General features: G+C 36.0%; 1 protein-coding gene across 2 annotated transcripts in view; it reads right to left on the reverse strand.

Annotated features, from left to right (window-relative positions):
* LOC132114882 (metabotropic glutamate receptor 6-like) overlaps positions 1-24,748 on the reverse strand; it is a 51,683-nt gene that overhangs the window by 20,492 nt on the left and 6,443 nt on the right. For both annotated transcript variants that reach the window (XM_059523258.1, XM_059523259.1), the window contains exons 2-8: positions 11,653-11,869; positions 11,249-11,384; positions 7,729-7,883; positions 7,214-7,354; positions 6,837-7,037; positions 4,454-4,593; positions 1,502-2,125 (exon numbers count right to left, since the gene is read on the reverse strand). In XM_059523258.1, the coding sequence (XP_059379241.1) occupies positions 1,502-2,125; positions 4,454-4,593; positions 6,837-7,037; positions 7,214-7,354; positions 7,729-7,883; positions 11,249-11,384; positions 11,653-11,869 (1,614 nt within the window). The remainder of the gene's footprint in view (positions 1-1,501; positions 2,126-4,453; positions 4,594-6,836; positions 7,038-7,213; positions 7,355-7,728; positions 7,884-11,248; positions 11,385-11,652; positions 11,870-24,748) is intronic.

The raw sequence follows: 24,748 nt of genomic DNA on the forward strand, positions 1-24,748 counted from the left end.
ATATTCAGTGAAAACAGTTGGCGTTGTTCATTGGTCGGGCATCGACCAATAAAATGTCTTCATTCGCACCAAAGCCCCGCCCCCAGCTCTGCTCTCTCACATCTGCATATACAAGTGCACAAGTGAGTTTTGCAACAGAATACCGCAAAAAGAGTAGCAAAAGTCAGAGCGCTAGGATTTGAACTTGTACTTCCAGATCTGAGAGGTTGTAAGTGCCGACTTGACGTTGTGCAGCGAAACTGAAGTAAGGTGCAAAAGTAAATATGTAGTAAACATGTGTGTATGTCATTTTCTTTGTGTGAATGTCATTCTACACATTTGTGACTATTAATCTACAACTTCCAATTCAAAACATGGGTGTTTTGATCATTGTCTGTGTGTGCAAATTGAAAGATTCAGCTTTTCACATCAGAGCTGTGAGTGTAAATTTTAACTTACAAATACAAATATTAATATGACAAGTTCTCACATTCAGATCTTCAACCTCTCGAGTTTTGCTACTGATTTACCTTTATACAGGAGAACCTGATTGGCTGGGAAACTGCTAATGACAAAACCTCAAAATTCATCCATAGGGTCGTGTTGAGAATAGAACAACAGCACAGGGGCTTTAGTTTCTATAACCAGTGGCTCTGTGGAGCTCATGAACCTGTGTTTGGCTGGAGGGAGACAGACACGTTTGATCGGGACTTGCTAAGGTGTCTGTCTACAGAATTCAATGCGATGTGCCGCAGAATTTAATTAATTAAATTAAATTAATTCATGTTTTATTCAATAATTCAATGGTTTGGCTTTGGATTTCTCATTGAAGCTGCGACAGCTGTTTTTAATAAATGCATGAAGCTAAATGTTAAAGGTGATGTGTGTCATTTTTTCTTATTTTTCTTATGCAAACCTAATATGCAGAGACTATTTATATAACTAATTAATTGATCAATTTCCTAGAAATAAATATGTAAACTAAAATTCAAAGGACTGGGGTCAGTAGTGTTTTTTTTATTAATTTGTAATAATTTTAATGTATTACTTTTAACAGTTGTGACAAATAAATTAAGTAGAAATATTTTAGTTTTAAACTTCAAGGTCTTCAAGAAATGTTTCTTGAGTGGCAAATCAGCATATAAGAATGATTTCTGAATGATCATGTGACACTGAAGACTGGAGTAATGATGCTGAAAATTCAGCTTTGATCACAGGAATAAATGAAAATACATTCAAATAGAAAACAGTTCAATTGCAGTAATATGTCATAAGATTTCAGTTTTTACTGTATTTTTGATCAAATAAATGAAGCCTTAGTAAGCACACAAGACTTTTATCAATTGACCCCAAAGTTGTGAATGACAGTGCAAATATTCTAGCGATATTAAAAAAATATATATTCTACTTTCCAACCAGCCCAACTCAGTAACCAGCTCCATAAGATTTGGAACATATAGGATATGGGTTGCACCCTGCAGGAAGCAATAAAATAATTATCACTTTCATTTAACACGCTCACCTGTACTGAGATCAGTATGAATGTTATCATAAGTTGCGATGTGGGGCTGATGAATTTTGGTGGTGTGACAGACTTCTTGCCCTGCTCGAAGATGCGATAGATCCGGTTGGTCTTTGTAAGCATGGCAGAGTATGTAATGCACATTCCAAGCCCCAGCAGCAGTCTGCGAAAAGCGCACACCACCATCCCCGGCTCAGCGATCATCAGGAAGGTGATGAGGTAGATGAGGAAGATTCCCGTCAGGAGCACGTAACTGAGCTCACGGCCCGCAGCCCTCACGATAGGGGTATCGTTGAAGCGGATGAAGGTGATGATGATGGACAGTGTGGCCAGGATGCCAAGAATGGCCAGGAACAGAGGGATCATGGCCCAGGGTGAATACCACTCCAGCTTGATGATGGGAGTTGGGCGGCAGGCCGTGCGGTTGGGGGTCGGCCGCATGTCGAACGGGCACATCTCACAGTTGAACTCATCAGATTGGAACTGATAGCCATCACAGAGCTCACAGTGCCAGCAGCACGGGACACCCTTCACCATCTTCTTCCTCTCGCCCGAGCCGCACGGAAAACTGCAAACCGAGTCCGGCATCTGACGGGATCCACCAGTCCACTGCATCTCTTCCACCTGATCAAATACAGAGAATATTTACAAACAAATAATCTAGATAACAGAAGAAAAACAATTAAGAACCAAATCAGTCAAATGTTTTGGAACATACAGTAAGCAAAAAGTTTAGGCTTTAAGTTCAGTTTTTAAGTCTCTTCTGCTCTCCAAGCATGCGCGTAATTTGCACGGGGGTTACGGGGGTCATGACCCCCCCAAAAATCAGATCCAGCTAATATAACCCCCCCAATATCATCACATCATTCAGATTAAAATAGATATGAAATATTCAGAATGAATACTTTTGTTCATTTTCTTTATTAATTTCATTTGCCAGCAAGAAAGATAGTATCATATTTTAAATAATCTGTAATGTACCCCCCGCCCACCGCACCGATTTGGTATTACCAAAGTCTCTGGTATTACCCAACCCGCTTTCTGTACCAAGTTTGTTTACTATTTTGCGCATCGATGGGATGAATGGTTGGAGAAAGCTGACGGAAAGATGAAAAGGACACTGAAAGGCAGCCAGACAACGATTTTTTATTGTTTGTCGACACCAGCCAAAAAAAAAGAAAAAAGAAAAAAAAAAGAAAAACGAAAAATCCTGACCAAACAGAGGTACCCTTAAGTTAGCTGTTAAGTTAGCTCAGCGTTTCTCAAAGTGTGGGGAATAGAAACATGACAAACAGGTTTTGTGCCCATCTTTTAAATTCCGTTATTTATTGACCATACACTCAAAACAAAGACACATTTAAATGTAAGCCTTGACGTTACTTAACCTCTTCACACGTAAGTTTAAAAGTATTTCAAGGCTACCGTTATTGATCGTAGTATCGCTTTATGGTTCCCATGGAGACGCGCCATTCATTGCTTGTCACACCGTAGCCACAATAGTGCTGAATGACTGATGATCTGCTTTTATTTCCTTTTTTATTCAAAATTTCACAAATGTGTTAGCTATAGCAGGATATATCTGATATTCCGATTGTCAAATATGTGCAAGTGGATGTGTTTTGTTGTTCAAACACCTTTATAACGATCGCATTACTTGAGCTGTATGCGCAACGTATTTTAGGTATCTATCTTATTAAAATACCTAAAAAAAATACGTACATTATTAGGAATTTACCACCTCTGGTTCAATTTGAGATTATTTTTATTTTTGTTTGTTTGTTTGTTTGTTTGTTGTTCTTTTTGCATGGATTTTGCAAAGTGTCAAAATGAATCAAAGCACAACTAGGTTAATGTTAGTCCACACTTGTATTGATGTTATCAGAAGCTAAATGCAAACACAATTATTATTATTTTTTAATCTAATTTTGAGTCTTATTTCATGCAAAGTGATAATATAATTGCACTTTCATTTTCTTTATTTGAAATTTTTTAATGCTGTTATTTGATGTTAAGTTTTTAAAATGTGATGTTAATAAAATACATTTTAACAGTTAAACTTAAAGCCTAGTTTATTAACATTTTGTTGGGGTGATTGGGGACAGGTGGGGCTCGAAACCCTTTCCTACCTCTGAAGTGGGGAATGGCAGAAAAGTTTGAGAAACACTGAGTTAGCTGATGATTTGTTTTGTTGACTGGAGTTGGCTGGCTAGATGTTCGTTTGCCAGTGTCCTATGAGGTAAAGCCAGAGGGTGCCAGGGACTGTGTAGAACCAATGTCACTGAATTGTAACTGCTGTTTGCTCCAATACAGTCACCCGTTTTGGGGGGGATTGCATAATTAAATTATGCAAATTAGCATGTTACCTTTTACACAAGAAAATAATACAATAAATTAATAAATAAATAAATATGCCGCGAGTTTAACCCCCCAATGGTAGACCCAAAGTTACGCCCTTGTCTCCAAGGCAGCATTTATTTGATTAAAAATTACATTTACAACAGCAATATTGTGAAACATTATTGCAATTTAAAATTACTTTTTTCTATTTAAATGTTTTTTTTTATATATAATTTATTCTTGGGATGGCAAAGCTGATTTTTCAGCAACCTTCATGAAATCCTTCTAATGTGCTGAAACATTTCTTATTATCACTTTTGAATACAGTTCTACTGTTTAATATTCATTTGAAAAAAGTAATACTTTTTTTCAGGATTCTTGAAATAGCGCAGAATCTGAAATGTTATGTTATAATGGTTACAAAAATTATAATACATCAATATAATAAAACTTTAATTAACAAAATTACATAAAAAACTTTTTAAAAAGCAGGAAAAGTTTTATGAGTCTTCACTTTTATGTATAACTTGTACATGTTCTTGGATCCTTCAGGTGTGACAATGAGTAGTGAATATGATTAAAGTGTGTGCTAATGTATAATTCAAGTCAATTTACATTGAGTCGCAGGTTATTGGTCCACTGGCCGATGACTTTGTATCCTGGATTGGTCGTGTTGGTCATCTGGTACTGAAAGATGTCATAGCGTCCAGGAGCATCTCCGTTCTCATTAAACAGAACGGCAGTACCAGCGCTACCTGATAATCACAGAAGAAACATAATTCAAATAGTTTAATTAGACTCTTTTGCTTTGATTTTGTCTTTTGCATCTTTTTGCATGCATTTCTATTAAAACAGGAAGTTGGGAGAGGATGTTTTGACCTTTTTTGGAGCATTTTATTGTGCAAGGTGATATTCTTTATCTAGACGCATAAATCTGCTAAGTTACTTTTGTCAACTTTTAAGATAACTGAAAGCCACAAAACAATTCTGATTTCTGGTCTTTGAAGAAATACATTACAGATCTGATAGTAAATTATAGCTGAGAAAATCAGCTCTTCAGATGAGTGCGATCACAGCAAGATTTATCATAAATAGATGTCAGGTTCTAGCTTCATCTTCCTGTCACTCCTTCTCCACTGAGACTCTGAACTTCTTCACTTCGCTCTACACCCATCTGCCATATAGATGCTCCGTTTATGCATACTTTACCCTGCTGCATGTCATAACACGCAGTGATATCTGTTTTTAGTCTATGACCAGATTTGAATGGGAAACTCAGAATGTATTAAATACAAACATTGGGCTGTTGGCACACGATTGGAAGTGCTTTGAACCTGTCTTTGTCAACCTGAATATGTGTATTTAGTTCAGCCATTAGATCCCTTCCTCCAACTCAGCAAAAACACATCATTGAACGACGCATAACCTGCTTCTGTAAGCCCTGGATGGATGAGGATTTGTTTTTTCCTTATTTGTTCTTTGCTGTGTAGGAGGAAGACATCTTCATTTGAAATTCTGGGGTGAAAAAAGGACTTATTTTCCATGCGTTTTTCTCCTTCACGATAATGCATGTAGCTTGTACAGCCAGTTCCCTCCAGGCGAGCTTTCACCAAATGTTTGCAAGATGACAGTCACTCTTGAGGAAGTGATTTAATGGCAATTCCTTCATGGACAGTTTCACAACACCAGTGCAAACTTAGATTTAGTTGTCACAACTTTTCTGGAGATTTTTTTCTGTTTTTAAACTACACAGATCTATGAGGCCAAAGTGGTATTGTGAAGTACTAAGCACATGCTGTAAATAAACACCACATGAAACACATTTAACAACACTATTGTCACACATTTTAAATTTTAATTAATTATTCTGCAAATAATATTGTAGGGCGGACTTGATATTCAGAATTTGATTAGACTGTGAAAAGTAGCTATAATATTAGTGTTTAATAGAGGTGGAAAAAATAATTTAGAAAAAAAATTTTTTTTCTTTTCTTGGAATAACATGTTCTTGTAAATTGTAGACAATATTTTTATTGTGAGAATGTTGGAACACCCCTTTTTCCAGCTTCCCTGGTAAGGCCGTATATTTGATAAATGATCTGGCTTATGGGGAGTTGTTAGGGACTGAGGTGCATCTGTCCTGACACACTTGCTTGTCAGCACCTCACCTTCAATTTTTAGAATAGAGTTCTGGTTGTGTCGCTTTCGACAGGGACCCCTACATCAGTGTCAACATAACATCGAACGTAAGTGACTGATAGAGAACAACTCGGTTACGTAAGTAACTCTCATTCCTTGAAGGAGGGAACGTAGACATAAGTCATGCCACAACTGCACTGAATGTCGTGATGCTTCTCGGCTCCTCAGCACAAACCTGAATGAGTGGATGCACGCCACGATCTTATATACCTGTATGTACAGGGATTGGCTTGGCATGCAAATTCCACTCCATTGTAATTGGCCATTTCTTGTAATGCTCAGAAGAGATTGAGGCTCCCAAGTGAGACCCTTTATGTCACTGTCGATGTTTTCAACTGAATTTGGATAAAAATGTGTGCAAACACAAATTTTCAGTGATTTTCAGCAAATAGCAATTTAAACTTCTTATGCCTAAACCTGCTGTACTCTTGAATTATATAGAAAAGAGCACAAATTCTTTAAAATTTTCACATTTACATTAACATTTATTCTTTTAGCAGACACTTTTATCCAAAGTGACTTAAAAAATAAGGCAAACAACAAACCAGTTCATCTTAACTTTCTCGATAACTAAAATCATACGGGTTTGGAACAACATGTACAGTACATGGGCAGACTCATTTCAATATGCATGAAAAAGTGTTCAATCCTAATGAGTTCGTGAGCCAAAATTAAAGTTCTCTATGGGTTTTAGTTTGGACCTTTGAACATCTTTTGGCAACCAGATAGACCCAGACCATTTCTGATGCCAGTCAGGTTTCATATTCAGTGATTCTGATCTAGCGTGATGTTGGCTTACCATTGAAGTTGACAGAGTGGATGTAGCTAAGCAGCAAACGTCCCTCCACTGGGTCCATCTTATCACAAATGCCCGTGGCTCCCGGGCACAAATCCTGGTGCATGTTGTGCAAAGCATGAGCCATAGCGTAAACCGCATCAATTACAAACTGAACCTTGCCCTCTTGCTCGTAATGAGAATCGCGACTGATCCGTTCTCCTCCTGGAAGAGAGAGAGAGAAATGGTAAAATTAACACAGTGAGACAACAAAATGACGAATTAAAAGATTTAGAGAAGCTGACCGAGAAGACAGACAGAAGACATTAAAAAGCTTTTAAGGTCAGCTGTCGTTGTTTCAAACATCGATTAACTTGTAAACAGCTAACTGGAGCTCTCACCAGTGCATTTTTTCTTTTCTGGGTCTATCTTGATACCCGTACGTGTCAGTTTGCACTTGAAGTCATCCTCCCAGAATTCAGCAAACCAGATGTTCCTGCGGTTGTTCTCCAGGGATCGAGTGGTGAAGTACTGGTCAAACCCTGATTAAAAAGAAGAAAAATTACCAATTTTATTCTCCTAGTTGAATCAATTGTAAAAAAAAAAGGACAAGACTTAATTTCATCTGTCGATTGTTGATTGTATTGTAAAATAATTTTTGGGTCCCCAAAGAACATTTCAGTGGACAGTTCTTAATTCTCTTAATGTGAAGAACAGTGCAATGGAACAGTGAAATGGAAAGGTTTTATGGATGTAAAAAATTCTTCATGGAACCATCAATAAAGAACCATTATTGGTGGAATCCAAATTTTCTTATATAAAATTATAAGCGCACAAATGAATCAATCACAATCACCATCAGTGAAATGCATTTATTTCATGATGATTCTAAAGGATGTATATGTATATTTCAAACCTTCAATAGAAGCTCTTTTGGGCAGAATGGTGACGGCACCCTCAGCCACTTCCTCCTGGTCCAGGATCGGAGAGCTCTTGGCACCCCAGCTGTCCGATCCCACAAACTTAAAATGACCCGTCAAATTGGACTTCCTTGCAGCCTTCAGGACCTGCCTGGACAAGAAACAGCACAAACAAATCTAACTAATATTATAGAGGACATGCAGTATTCTCTTGCTATTATGCTGTATTTTAGTATTTTAGACAGTAATTTGATCAGTTCAATTATTGCCATTCATGTCATTACAATCATGTAGCACTTTAATTTATAACAAAGAGAGGGGAAAAAAGCAATCAAGCTAGTGTCAAACAAACCACTAACATTTTGTTTAATGTCTAAAAAGCACTTCAGATGTTAGATTCATGGTTTTTTGGCTGTAACAAACATCTGTATAAAACTGAAACTGTTACAAATGTAGAATGTTTACAGCGTTAAAATGAATAGAAAATAAATGGATTTCACTTGAATACTGATACCGGAATTTTTTTTTTTTTTTTCAAAAGTGAGAAATGTAAACATGAAACAATGTTTATAACCCATCGCACCTCTGTTATGTACATCAAATCATATCGTAATTTCTTTCAGCAGGGTTTTGCCAATATAGACTTCTTAAACAAGTCTACGTATACCTTGGTTAAATAGGAGTTTACATGACACAATTGAAATATATATATATATATAAACATACATCTAACTTGATATTATTTGTTATTTGAATTATAATGAAATAAAATTATTAATAAATTATTAATAAATCAATCTATTTTAATTAATTACTTTTAATACATTTGTAATATTTTCTAATTTATTTAGATTTTTTTCTGCATTTTTACATAACACTTACATAATTGGAGCATTCTTAATATTTTTGCCAATGAGATGGGTGCATTTTTAATATCTGTCAATGATCAACTTAAATGTAATTTGTCCATAAATCTAAAAGAAACGTTGTGAAGAACCAAGCTGTGGGAGTCCTCCTTTATTGTATTATACAAAGTACAACTGCATGCATATATAGCCTACACAAATATTAATCTGACATATAAATGTATACGTGTGTAAATGAAAAGACCTTCATGAAATTCCAATATCAAATTGTTAGAGTGGCACTTAACCAAGTCATTCTGAATTAATTAAGCCATTCGGTTATGCATTTGCTTTCAGCACTGAAGATATGGTTGACAATATAACGCAGTGTGAGAGACAGCTCGTGTTCACAGGAGTGTTTTAATGAAGGGAAAATTTCATCTGTACAGACATTCTCCACAGCATAAGCCAGTCAAAAAGTATCATCAATAAGGCATATAGATTAGAGACTGTGACACCCAACCCAGAGGGGCAAACCGTCACTCTTGAGTGTTGAAGGCGATAGCAAAGTATTGTCTTTTAACAAGTAGAGTTTTTTTGTTACTTCTGAATTTGCAAAGTTAAAAATGGAAACAACTAAATGGCAATATGCAAGGAAAAATACAATGTCCCGAATACTGTTCTTATCATGTATGAAAAGATCAATGAATAAAGTCTTATTTTGGATTTGACAGTATATCACCTTCTAAATTAACATGTCCCATGCAGCTTTAGCACTTCCAGGGTGAAGGGTGACACCCCTGAGTTACTCAAAGTGTTGAAATGATAGATCACTCAAAGTTGAAATGATAGATATGATTTGTCACACTTTTCATATGCAAAATTATCATTTAAATAGAGGAATATTCTGTTTTCCCTTGTTATTTCACTGCAGGTAATTGAAAAGCCTGTGAAACATCATAACATCTGCACAGAATTGGGGACGGAAGGGGGGAGGGGGCTGATAGTGGTCATGTAATCTTTATTTATTTATAATTTATTATTATTGTTGTTGTTAAGTTAGTGTTCATAAACGAGTTATGTATGGTCTTTCAAGAATTTCAAGTTAATAATAAAAAAATTTACGAAAATTATTTTTAAAGCTTGTCATGTGGTGCCCCCCTAGTTGTTGTGAATGGTTGGTGCCCCTGGGCACTGGCCCAAGTGCCCTTATGGATAATCGGGTTCTGATGTTAACGCATTAATTGATTAATTATTTTATTATTATTATTCAATTATTGTATCGCGCGTTAACACTGTTTTTTAATATTATGAAAGTATGTTGCTCACTGGCTCTGAATACACATACAGACAAATCATGGGTCACAGGAGGGGATGCTCCTGATCAAATTATTTAGGCTAAGCATCACCATTCACAATCCACTGTCCACTGTTATTTTGAACAGAAAAGAATGCAACAAGCTCATAATCATGACTTTATAGGTTGGAAATAGGAAGTTTCCGATAGCACGTGAAGACATCAGAGAAGCGCTTGCTCAGCACAGTGGAGTGAATCGTTTTGCTAACTAAGTGATTTATTATTTTGATTTGCATGGGACGCAGTAACACAGGTCCCTCTCACAATATATTGCTTTACAGATCTATCGCTTTTGCGCTCAGTAATATTCACGCAATCATGCTGCAGACGATACGATACAATTATCGCAGACAATAATAAGATTAATCGTGATTAGAAAAAAACAAAAACAAACAAACGATATATACATATATATACAAAATCATTGCAACGTTGCTTGTAAACACTCATAGCAAATATTCTGGGTTAAATACAAGTGAACATGAAATCAAAATGTACCCTCTCTGCCTTAATACTACTTTACTTAACACTTCTTAGTGTATGCAAATCATTAGTGCACGTTATTTAAGGGGTCAAAAAAAATTGTCTTCTTAACCTTTCATTAAAATCTGCCTCTGAAACAACATTTTGTCAGCTGATATCATCAGTTTTTTTTATTTGTTAACACCTTTTCCCCAACATCCTGTCAAACAGTGAAAAGGTACCTTAATGAAGTCCAATGGGTTGTTAACATCGCTTTAAGTTTAAAATTCCTCAGTTGTATAAAAAATAATAATAATACTTATAATAGTAATAATAATAAATGCATATGCATTCATGCAATTACTATTTAATTCTAGCAGACAAACTGTTAGCTGAAAGTTTAAAAGCAGAAACATAAAGCACTTGAATTCACATGAATTATTCAGTAAGTACACAAAATCTTCTTTCTGAGAATGATGCATGTTCGTTTGTAAAATGTTTTGGCTCATTTGATGATGATTTAAGTGGCATTCCATGGAATTCCTCAGTTTTCTATCAAAACCGATGTAAAAAGTGCAAAAATTAAATCAGCAGATTTTCACTATTTCAAAATGCTTAAATTGTTAATTAAAAAAAATTACTTTTAAAATACCTTTTTTGTGTGTGTCAAACAACAGGTAAGTAGTTGAAGTTAACACTCATTTCTGCCTCCATAAATTTGCACAAGGTGTTCAAATGTAATCGCGTGCAGCAGATGCAGCTGACAGAGTTGAACTTGTAATTAACCCAGAATGTTATAAGGCTTAAAAGGCCTTGCTGATCAAATCTACATTAAGCATATCATTCACTTACTTGATGTCGTCCTCATGGGCGAAGATAATGACTCCTCGAGCGTTGGGGGTCTCCATTAGTCTCTTAATGATCTTGTCAAACTCTCCTGGTTTGGGCTCTCGTGGGATCTTCAAGGACTGAGCGATGCACAGACCTCCTTTGTCACAGAGAGAGAGAGATGGACACCGATGCTGAAATTTCTCTCTCCTAAAATGTGACTCACTTTCTATTTATATTAATGAATTTCTGGCAGCAGATGGGTACAAATGCATGCAGCTGTCTCTGTCATGCTCCTCTTTGTAACTTTTTGAAAGCATATAAATGGAAAGCCCAATCTGGATCATTCTATATGCTTCAGTGTCTTTTAAATCCGTAGACTATCAGCGAACAGAATGCAAAGCCTGATGACTGTACAGATACTATACCTGCCTCTCGAGAGATCTGAACGAAGGCATCTACTCCACTTTCACCATAATTCCCCTCTGACGCTAATGTGGACACATAGTTCCAGCCCAGCGCCTTCACAATGTCCACCATAGCTTGGGCCTGATATGAGTCTGGTGGTACCACTCGAGAGAAGAAGTCGTAGCGGTTATTGTCGCTCAGCTCTGGTGCTGTGGAGGCGTAGCTGATCTGAGGGATCTGAAAGAAAAAAGAAAAGAGAGAGATTTACAGGCCTGCTCAAAACCGAGTACGATAACTATAGAGTTAACTATAAAGATAACGATATTAGCGTCCACACCAGGAAACGATATTGTCTGTTTATTCTAAGAGCATGTGCATCTGACGCATTAAATTCTTGAGCTCATTACAGCAAGATTGATTCTGATTGGCTGTCAATGTTTTTATGGTTCATCAGAAACAAAAAAAGTTCTGAAAGTGATTCCAACGATATAGTTTTTCTGTGCCTTTATCGTTATAGTGTGGACTTTGCTATTCTTTAATATTGAGAACGATTTTTAGAACTATATCTTTATCGTTATCTTTATAGCTATCGTCCTTGCTGTGAACGGGTCTTTAGTCTGTTTAGTCTGTCTTGCTAACATCCCAGGAAAACTGTTTCACTACAAAAAAGAAATAAATTAAAATATTTATTAATTTAAGTTTTTTGTCTTGGTTTCCAGAAGAAATATTTACAAAATCCTTGAAAAAATGTATTCATATGAGAAGATTGTAAAACGCAATTTGTATCTTATAAAACTTGAAGTATATTCAATTTTTTTCAAGAAAATTTTATTTTCAAAAATTGTAATACAATAGAATAAGATTTATAGTTTTTTTAGAAATTAAAAAGATGTACCTTTTAAAAATTTGTGGTCGATAAAAAATATTTGATAGTCTCTAATGCTCACTAAGACCTCATGTATTTGATTAAAAAACACAGTAAAAAAATCATAATGTGAAATATTATTGCAATTTAAAATAACTGTTTTCTATTTTAATATATTTTAAAATATAACTTATTCATGTGACGTGAAGCTGAATTTTCAGCATCATTACTCCAGTCTTCAGTGTCACATGATCCTTCAGAAATCATTCTAATATACTGATCTGCTAAAAAAGTACTGGTGCCAAACTTTTAAACAGTAGTACAAATATTTGCTGAAAATACATTTTATTATCTTACACAATTAAATTTCTCTAGGATTTATCTTGTTTTAAATATGCTTACATATTTTGCCTTGAAAAGATTTTTATTTTTTTAAAGCCTGAAATGTACATTTTACCAGCTTACATTTAAAAAACACACAATCACCAATAAATGATGACAAAAACTGCATCATAAAACGCTTTGCTTCAAATGAGTGTTAGCATGCTTCATACTTTCATAGAGCACTTAAGCTTTGACAACAAAATGTGGTAGTGAATTATGTGTGCCATTACATCTTTTGTCTGGAGCAAATGCAGATGGTTGCCATTGGTTTCATCATGATTTGTCGTTTGGCCTAAAATACCGTTCACCCAGTGACTGACAAACTTGAGCAGTGATCATGTCTCGACATCTAATGCACAGAAGGTAAGCGAGGTCTCGGCATGTGGGTGAGCAGTAAGGGACGTCCTTAACAGGTAGATGAATGAACAAACTGTTTGACAGATTATCCATGAGGATAAGAGAGGTTTTAGTTAAATTAAGTTAAGCACAGGAGGAGAGATACAGAGATCAGGAAGGGGGAAGAAAATAATTAATTTAACGCTGATTATGTGTGGCGGCCCCTGCCAGTGAGACTTTAATCCAGCATTTCAAAATCCTGCACGATTCAGGTGTCTAAAACATCTGACACACCCAATTCAGGTCATAGAGCACTCTACTGCTGAACTGATTAAATAAATCAGGTGTGTCAGAAAGTACCATGGTACTATTGACACAGATTTCACGTTTTGATTTGATTTGATTTTGATTCATTTGGAAATATTTAAGGTACATGTCACTTTTTTGTGAAATGTTATTATAATTTAAATTAACTGTTTTCTATTTTAATTAGCTTTATTTAAAAAATAACGTATTTATTCCTGTGATGACAAAGCTGAATTTTCAGCACCATTAATCCAGTTTTCAGTTATCCTTCAGAAACAATAAAAAAAAAGAAAAAAAGAAAAAAACCTATAAAAGGTTCAAAAGAACAGTGTTTATAAAATGTCTTCAGTTTCACTTTTGGTTGATTTAACACATCAGTGCTTCAATCTGTTGTTGAAATATGATCAAATAAATGGTGGTTGACATAAATAATTAAGACATCTCTAACAGGATAATAATTATGAATCTAGCATAATATATAATCTAAACATCTGTTATAATAGGGCATAATGTAAAATACCAAACAGTCAGATTCTGTCCTAACACAACAGATTCTCAGAATTAATAGTGTAATATTCTGCACTAGTTTATCATGACTCCATAACAGAAATGTTCAGTACCTCTCGACACGATCCAAATCCAAACTTTTATGTGTATTTGTATGTGTATATGTGTATTTGTATTTATGGGTGAATGCTTATGTTTGTCCATGCATGTCCAACTGTGGGCCTTGTGAGTGAAAATTAACAAAGGAAATCAGAATTGAAAGTCCTTGATATGTTCGGTCTTAATTTCTGTTTTAATAGGAAATAAATCAGAACAGGAAAGAAAAACACACTCATAAAACAATGTCATGTTTATCATCCCAGTTTTTTCTAGGTAGCAATGAAATTAAATGGAATTCTGATTAGGCGTTCTGCTTCTTAGATGTTTCTATTTAGAAAAAAAAACTCATGTACCTCCTCTCGAATCTCAGAAGATCTTTCAAATCTCGCTTGAACTGGCCAAAACAACAAAATCTGCAATTGCAAAGTCAGAGATATCAATATTAACTAATTTCCCATTCAATTCTTCCAATACCAAATGATCTGAGCTGCACTCCACATTCAATTTATAGCTCTGAAACATTCAATTTATTCATTCAGCAGATGCTTCTATCCAAAGTGACATACAAATACGGAACATCACAAGCTATTTGTAATAATAGCTAACAATATTCATAGTACAGAATGCCAAGTTTGTTAAATTTGCCAAATTACAAGCTGTAGAAAAGAAGAAACAAACTGGATCCTTCATTGAAACACAAAGAAAACGAATATGTTTCCAGAGCTATGAAAGCACAACCTCTGAGCAATAAAAGTGTCCTCCGGGAGTTGATCTTTAGTCTGTCAACAACAAATCAATCCATCATGATGTCGCCACTGGTCTCCCTCAAATGACCCAAACACAGTTCACATAAAACTTGAGTCGACTCTTACGTACCCCTTGCTGAAAACGCATTTATGAATCATTGGTTATAGCCTAGAGCTGCAATTTTCTTGATTAATTAGATGCAGCAGTTAATTAGAAGCTTTGAGCCAAGACTTCTGCTTCCCAGACAAACATTTGATAAAGGAATCGCTCAGCATATTTATCAAAAACTTCACTTTTCACAGATTTCTTTCTTAAACTACCAGCTTGTGAAGTTTACAAATCACTACATATGATATTTAAAGTTTAAAAGTTGTTTCATGGTCAATAAGACCTTGACTACATTCATTGATATAAATAATCTTATAAATAGCCTGACATTGTTTTGTTATGATAAATGCCCTCCTGGAAATATCTTAATAGTGTTTGCCAGCTATTGCTAATTAAGTGACTGGACATACAGTTTTAGCTAAGTGGATGATTAAACAGGAAGAAAAAATCACATAGACTGAAAGAAAAAAGACATCTTTAATATATACACCTTATATTTAATTTGCTCAAGGGCACATCAGTCATGGTTTCAGCGGGCACATCAGCAAGCCCAAGACTCAAACCCACAACCTTTGGATTAGGAGTTAAACTCGCTAACCACTAGGCCACCACTTCCCAACATAACTCAGAAAAGGTAAAACTACATATAAACGAGTGTGTTAATGATTATGATAAATAAAAATAAAGTTGTGTGATAACAAGTACCAGCTGGCAGCATCAAACAGCATAACAGACTATTTCTATTGCTAAAACAAACTAGAAACGTCTCAAACTGGATATATATATATATATATATATATATATATATATATATATACAGTATATATTTGATCACTGAAAATAACTCAAAACTAAAACATATTTTTACAAAGCACTTTTAAGTCTTTTGAATTGAAACATAACCTCAATATTTGGACAAAGTCCTTCTGTGCCCTGGATAGACCTTGTTTTGAAGGTCTTTCTTTAGCATGACTCAATACTGATGGTTATACATCTCTCTTCTGATAGAAGGAAGCAGAATGAGACATCCAAGTTAAATGCAGAGCACAAATTCCGAGTATGGGACGCCATACTTGATTACACGTCACTTTCACTTTAACTTAGTGAGAAGTCTAAACTATAAACTATCTTCCTTTAACCATTTTTTCGTGTATTGTGCATGCTAAACAACTAATTTAAGGGTGATTTCATGCAAGTAGATCTGCCTATAAGTAGGACAGGCCAATGGACTTTACACTGGCAAGTGAAAATTGTACTGCTGACAGCCTGATAATTTAGTGTCTCGATGCATAATAATAGCAACTGACACAAGAAAAAGTTCACACAAAAGCATTCCCTATAGTACAAAAAAGAAAAGATTTTCTCACTTGAATTAACTGCCACAGACATCAGTGCAATTACTGACCATTTACCTCACAATAACTGCAATTAGAGGAAACTCTGACAGCCAAGGTGTCTGTGGAAACTCTGTTCCTTTAGAATGACTAATGCAATGATTATTTATTCACAAAGAAACCTGTAGAAATCTTAAACCTAAATAGAATCCCTCTATTGACCCATTGCATGCGATTTCTAAATGATTAATTCTCAAACATGCAACTAACAAAGTGTTTTGGTCCTGAAAACTCTTACTGTCAAACATTTGTCCTGGTGATTTGCTTTCTCTTTCCTTTCTTTAGCACTTTCTTTTACAGACTCAGTTTGAGTTGGTCCTCTAATTTTGCAGCTAAGAGCAACTGATGTGCTTTCTAGACCCCCAGACTCTGTTTAATGACTGAGGGCGAAGACAGAGTAATTAAGGCCAGAAAGACACTCACACAAGTATGTGAACACAATAGGTTCTACATACGCAAGCTCAATTTTACGTGACAGAAGACAATTCATGCCAAGATGCAAGCTTTGCGGCAAGGGGTGCCATACTGTGCATCAAACCAGTGAATGGGTGCCGTCTGGCCAAAATACAGTCTATAATCCATAAAAACTCTTCATTTAGAGAAAAAATCCAACCCATTGTTGTCCTCTCACATCAAAATCCACTGACTTTATAACTGTTTTAGACTGTTTTGCTTGTAAATTGCATTTGATCTTTGCATATTTCTCTCCTGATTCAGACGCAATACCTGGAGAAAGCAACATTATAGAATCATATTTTAGCCAAAAGCATGGTTTAAAGCTAAAAACGTCTTAATGAGTGAATTGTTTCTTACAAGCATGCAAATTTTCACTTCACAAAATGTTTATTGATGGACTAGAGTTGTGTGATTAGTTGTTGATTATTGTGATGTTTTTGTCGGCTGTTTGGACTCTGCCAGCAGGCACACAACATCATAAGAAGTTGATATTTGATTACATTTCGGTTGTGACATCGGGAGACCAAAACTCGGTGTCAGTTCAACGTCTAATGTCAATGTTAATTAAAAAAATAATAAAAATTGAGGCAACACTGAGAATGCAAGTCCTTGTCCGGGTTATTATATCTAACTAAAACACTGTAAAAAATGTTGTAGTTGCAAATAAAACAAAGATTATTGGAGTATGTTTTACACAAAAAATACTATTTCAGTTTTTCTACTTAAAAATTTCATGATTAATTGAATGTGTTACCTGCTAGTAACTGTCTTTGAAATTTTCTAATAATTTCAGAGTGGAAACTGTCTCTACAGCATATATATACAGTACAAACCAAAAGTTTGGACACACCTTCTCATTCAAAGAGTTTTCTTTATTTTCATGACTATGAAAATTGAAGATTCACACTGAAGGCATCAAAACTATGAATTAACACATGTGGAATTATATATGGAATTATATACATAACAAAAAAGTGTGAAACAACTGAAAATATGTCATATTGTAGGTTCTTCAAAGTAGCCACCTTTAGCTTTGATTACTACTTTGCACACTCTTGGCATTCTCTTGATGAGCTTCAAGAGGTAGTCACCTGAAATCGTCTTCCAACAGTCTTGAAGGAGTTCCCCGAGAGATGCTTAGCACTTGTTGGCCCTTTTGCCTTCAGTCTGCGGTCCAGCTCACCCCTAAACCATCTCGATTGGGTTCAGGTCCGGTGACTGTGGAGGCCAGGTCATCTGGCGCAGCACCCCATCACTCTCCTTCTTGGTCAATTAGCGCTTGATGCCTTCAGTGTGACTCTACAATTTTCATAGTCATGAAAATAAAGAAAACTCTTTGAATGAGAAGGTGTGTCCAAACTTTTGGTGTCTGTACTGTATATATATATATATATATATATATATATATATATATATTGTTTGTTTGTTTTACCTGAAATAAAATAAATGATAAGAGAAATTTAAAATACTTAAACTTGTTTATTTCAGCTAGTTGTCAATTAAATATTTATAACTGAATTTAACTTGATGTATTAAAATAGATGAAAATAAAATAAAATTATTAAAAACTAGTCTATTTTACATTTAAAAATAAAAATGACAAAAACTGCTAATTTACTTAAATTTTAACAAAAATTCCAATTAAAATAGAAAATCTAAACAAATTTAAGCTATCAATGAAACTATGAATCGTACTAAATAACCCTGGTACTTGCATTGCATTATGAAATGTGGTCCGATTGCATTCTGGAACGCAAGAATGCATGCAGTTGCACAGCTAGAAGCATCTGCATAGAGAATATTTCAGACTTAAGTTGTTTCCATTAGAACATTTTCACATGCAATCTTAGTCAAACCAACATTTTAGAGATTTCGCTATGAATCCAGTAAGATAAAAAAAAATTCCTACACTTTAAATAATTTGTGATGAGTTTTAGACATACTAAAAATGCATCTCAAGGGAGTTCAAAAATCCACCAAAAAAATTCCTGCAATATTAATGCTGTTCGAATTTCCTATTAGCCAAATTTTCCTTATTGGTTCACCTAATTAGGCATGAGATATAAAGAAACACCTTTGTAAAAAAACAACACACTCATGTTGAGTTTGTCCCACAAACAATACATTTCTCTGTTTTATTACCTCATCTGACTGTTTTGGCAAGAGGCAATCAAACTCCTGTTCTACACGCATCTAAATCATCTTCATAAAACAAAGAGTCAGCGAAGGATCGCTGCAGAGTTTTATGCCACATAAAGATGAGCCTTTAAAAATTGAGTACCTGAAGCTGTTTCATGAGCCAGAGCACCAAGTCTTATCATTAAAAAAACATGCGGTTTGCTACTGTGTCCCCATCCAGTGAGAAAGGCCACAGAGACCACATTTACAATTATGCTGAAGTGCTGATTTTTACTCTGGTTCATGCGGTCTGTCGGGGCTTATCGCTTTCACTGGAAGGTCTGTGACTGCTCTGTCATCCAAATGAGAGTGTGTATGTGTGTGTGTGTGTGTGTGTATGAGAAAGATGTCAGAGCGACTCAGAGAAATACATGAGCTGTGTGTGTATGTACATGTATGACTACCAGTATGCTCTGTTTCTAAAAAGGTGCACCGAAGGTCTGTGATGCTCATAGGTGTGTCATCCCTGTCTGTAAAGCACGAAGGACGTGCCATCTTTAAAGTGAGTGTCTGACAAGGAGAGTCATTACCACGGGGTGAAATAAAATCTAATTTAACTTGTCCTGACTGTGGAAAGCATGATATTTGGACCCTTTTGTGACTCTTGAATCAAGAAACGCTGAAAACACACACTGCATTCCAACTCACAAACTATCTGTCCTAAACAGTATGTGAGATCAGAATTAGCACATCACAAATTATAGTTCATTGAACAGCGCACCAAATGTGTCTGGATGGATTTCGAAGTGTGTATTATTTATTGTGTGCATTAATTTTTTTAAAGGTATATTAGGTATAAACCTAATAATTAAGTCATTTTAATTAATATGAAACTTTAAGGTTTCAAATTAATTAAATGTTTAACCTAAATGTTGACTTTAAAGGGATAGTTCACCAAAAAACTAAATTTATCATAATTTACTAACCCTTGTATCGTTCCAAACTGGCAGAAAACACAAAATAAAAGTCTCTCTCTCTCTCTCTCTCTCTCTCTCTCTCTCTCTTCTCTCTCTCTCTTCTCTCTCTCTCTGCTACTTTTTTTTCTGTATTTGTCTAATCAGTCAGTGGGGACCAGTATTGTTTGGACCCCAACATTCTTCATAATATCTTATTTTGCATGACATGAAGGTGAGTAAATAGTGACAACATTAAAATTTTTGGGTGAACTATACCTTTAAGATAATGAATTTAGAGAGATGTTAACATTTTATTGGCATTTTTATAATGTGGTAGTATGTTAAAATATAGGCATACTGGCTATTTTTGAAATGCAATATACAAAATGAAAAACTGTATAGACTAGTTATTGATATGTACCTTTAAGGTGCTAATATTCACATTTTAGGGGTAAATAAAATACCATCTCAGTGATTGCTTTTGTACTTTTTTTCTGAGAGTATGCAAGTATACTAAAGCACATATTTTACAATCATCAGTGAAGTCCATATTTTCAGTGCATCCACTGATTAATTTCTGACATAAAGTGCTTAAATAAACATAAAGACTGTCCACAAACGACAGGTGTTTGGTGTCACAGTGTAACGACTGGGTGAAGGAGTGGCAGGAAGCAAGTGCGAGATTAATGATATTTAATGAAGACAATGATACAAGACAATACTGAGACACAAATAACGCAGGGAGGAATGCACAGTCCAAAATGGTGGTGATGAGTGACGAATCCGGAAGGCGGAGGTGAGTTGGCAGCAGGAGAGGGTGACACAGGAACTGCGGGGAAGCGAACCGAAGGTAAGTGGTGTTGCTTGGTGGTGGGTTGCGTAGAGTGGCGGGGTTCCGGGGAGACACGGACATCCAAGGCAGAAACACACAAGAAAGCAAAGCATAGGTCACAAACATGAAACAACGCTCTCACAAACACAAGACCCCAAGACGTCTCGAGTCCACAAGACGTCTCGAGTCCAGAATACTATTAACCGAATAAGTCGGTTCCCCATCTACGCGATGCGGCGGCGGGGTAACCGGGGTAGGCAGATTAATATGTCCATAAAACACGGGTTTAATTTTGGACACATGGAAGGCGGGATGTATTCTCCTGTACGCTGGAGGTAGTTTGAGGCAGACTGTCACCGGAATAATGATCTTTGTGACAGTAAACGGGCCAATGAATTTGGGAGCTAATTTGTTAGAAACGGAACGGAGAGGAATATTGTTAGTAGAAAGCCACACTTTTTGACCCACGACGTAAACGGGAGGCTTTGACCGGTGGCGATGAGCAGAGTCTCACGGGCTCTGGTCCAGGTGTGGTGTGGTGGCACCTCTGGACAAATGCGTGAGCTGAGGGGACCGCGACTTCAGATTCCAGACTAGGAAAAGCTGGTGGCTGGTAACCTAAGCTGCACTGAAATGGAGAGAGGCCCTTGGCTGACACTGGTAACGAATTGTGAGCGTACTCCACCATAGAGAGTTGTTGGCTCCAGGAAGAAGGATTCTTGGAGACTAAACATCGCAACGTTCTCTCTAAATCTTGGTTGGCTCGCTCAGAATGCCCGTTACTCTAGGAATAATAACCCGAAGACAGACTAACCATCGCTCCTAGTAATTTACAAAATTCCTTCCAAAATTTGGATATGAATATGAGTATGGTTCTCCCACCACAGTTTCACCGGAAGGAGAGTCGAAGATGTAGTTGAGGACTTCCCGGCGGAGATCCCACCCGATAGAAGCCTCAAACTTACTACCGGGGCTGGCTCCTTTACCGGGCATGACTCAAGGGAATGACCCAAGCCACCGCAATACAAACACAGTCCCTGGGACCTCCGCCTCTCTCTCTCGTTCCGGGAAAGCCGAGCTCTACCCACCTGCATGGGTTTGTGATCGTAGACAGGACCGACCATGTTCTCTCGACTCGAGCGGCCCCGTTACGGAGAGACGTAATGGTGTGATGGTCTGGCTTGTTTACCCAGGCGATTAATCCGAGCGTCCACCCGGAGTGCCAGGTCGATAAGGCCGTTGAGCAATGGGGGCAGCTCGAGGAGGTAGATCTCCTTCTGAACACGGTCGGCCAGCCCATGCAGGAATCGATCCCACTGCGCTGCCTCGTTCCACTGGCACGCGGCCGCCAGGGACACACAGATATCAAAGAAATTTCCAGAACTCAAGTACTGTCCTCACAATCAGTCTCATGATATTTTCATCATGTTTCTGACACATCTTAATGATCGACTTTGTAAAAATTTCAGCAAAACAACAGGGTTTTTCATATCCAAAACATGAGCTAAATGGCTGTTTGAGACTGTCCCAAGCATATTTAAACAACAAAATAATGATGAATGGAAAGAGGTGGCTGTCGAACCTTTGTCCATGCTTCAGCGAGCAATCTGTAGACTGGAATAATCACTCGCGCTCATCATACAGATGCAAAAAGGTCCGGTTTAGTGTTGTCAAAAGACCCGGTACTTCGGTACCAAGTCGGTATTAAAAAAATGTAAATGTGACGGTACCAGGTTTCTTTAAGTACCGGTAGTACCGAGGTCCCGTTCAAACCCGGTTCAGCGCTATGATTTCCGCGAAGCAGAAAATGAGGACGGAATCTCAAAATCCAGTCATGAAAATGAAACTTACATTTTAATATGGACAGTCATAGAATTTGTCAAAGTTAGCATAAATTAATCAAATCTCCATATGGACCAGTATCTGTAAATGTTAAGCCGCAAATGTTGCTTGAAATATGAACCGTGTTCTGCGCTTCTCTGTGTGAATTAATGAATGGCAGAGACGTGCGGGTTTGTTTACTACATAGACCGAAGCGCGTGACGCTTGCATTAATTTCAGCATCTGAGCTTAAGAGTTCTCTCTCCATCAAGCGATCTTTTCAGTTTCTCACACATGCAAAAGAGAGAGAGAGCGAGAGTCTTACCACGCTGAATCGACACGCTATATGTAAACTATTCTTTATTGTCTTTTCCTCTAATGGAGTTCATTTAGAATTATTCATATTCATTTTTGAACAAGCAGAAGACATACCGGTTTCTCCGGTAGTGGGCGGAGCTAATGCGCAAATGGCAATATCATTGGCTGGCGCTGATTTAGTACCGTCCCTGTTTTGATTTCAGCAAATCAGTTTGACCGAACGCAGACAACGTGATTAATATTCATGAACCCAGCAGCTCATCAATTCATAGTGCATTGGATATACATTAGTATGATAGTAGAATTAGTAGTAGTATTATCTTTTAATAATAATTAATATGATCTATTACTATTTTTTTACAGAAACCCTCAATGACCAAAAATATCTTAAGCATCACCACCAGTCTTAAGTTCAGTTAAAATGACAAATATGCATTCATTAGGCCTAAAAGTTCATTTTTACATAAAGGCATTGTGCTAGAAATATTACTATTATTTAGTAAAATGTATATGTGATACTGCTACTACTGTTGAAAAAAATGATAAAACTATATTTTTTAAAGAAATAAATCACAATATTTCTTACATGTTTTAATTTTAATAGAAATCCCCTTTATTTACCAGAAATAAAATGTGTTTAAATTTCATAAATTAAAAGACAAATTAAATTTGGGTGAAACTTGTTCACTGTTTTTCATAATTATATAACTTGTAGAAAAACTTTAAACACAATTGTAAATAAGTATAAAGAATGGCATTGGTTTTATTTTTAGTGCTAAAAAGTTTTTTTTTTTAATTAGCATATTTTTGTGTTTTGCTTTGGTACCGAAATTGGTACCGAGAACCGTGGATTTTCACTGGTATCGGTACCGAATACTGAAATCTTGGTACCGTGACAACACTAGTCCGGTTAATAAAGATCCACTGTACCAGTGCTTCTGTTCCTCATTCGTTTCAGACTTTATTCCACTTGTGTTTAATTAGAGGGTTGGCTACAGACAGCTGTCCCCACAGACACAGCCTATTGTCTAACACCTTTCTGTCATTTACAACAGCACAATGGGATAACTTCCTGTGAAATTGAAATTCACTTCACAGGTTTTGTGTTTTTTAAATGAAATTTGAATTTCAATCCATTTGGAAAAATTCAATAAAGAAATGTGACACTGTGAGCTGATCTGTATGCTAATCATGTAGTGGTACCATGGTACTGTGATGGAATTATATAGTTAAACCATTATACTTACTGGTACTGCAATCATATTCAAGACAGCCGAACCCCTTTGATGTCAAATATTTACTTCAAATACCCCCTGAGATTTTAAGTACATATTTTAAGAATAACTTCACATTTGTACCTACACAATTTTTATCATTATTAGTGGTGGCAGTATTATTTTTAATTGTAATTATAAAAAAGACAACAGAAATATATAACTGTGGTAAATAAAAAAAATGTATGTTTTTTTAATAATAATAAAATATTATTTAATAATTATAATAACAAAATGCAACAGGCTAGTTATTTAATTAAATTAAACAATCGCAAGATTATCATGCAGTCTGAATTATTTATTTAAATTTTGCATTCAATATAATTCATTACTACCTTTTCATCAACTCACACACCCTCTGGAGTTCCCTCACATACTTCAAAGAAAAAATGTGTCCAAAAACTACATGTCATTGCCATAATAACTACACCATATCATGGCAAACAATGCCTGATGTATTGTAACAACTGTGAATTTTCTGGTTTGAAGGCATTTCTGACTGTCATGTTCATCAGTTTCACAACATTGTTTAATGCACAGTTATATATTTGAATATACAACGATGCCTTTGATCTTTTCTCATAACCAGCTGGGA

The sequence above is a fragment of the Carassius carassius genome, chromosome 34, assembly GCF_963082965.1.
Source record: "Carassius carassius chromosome 34, fCarCar2.1, whole genome shotgun sequence".
NCBI classification, from domain to species: Eukaryota; Metazoa; Chordata; class Actinopteri; order Cypriniformes; family Cyprinidae; genus Carassius; species Carassius carassius.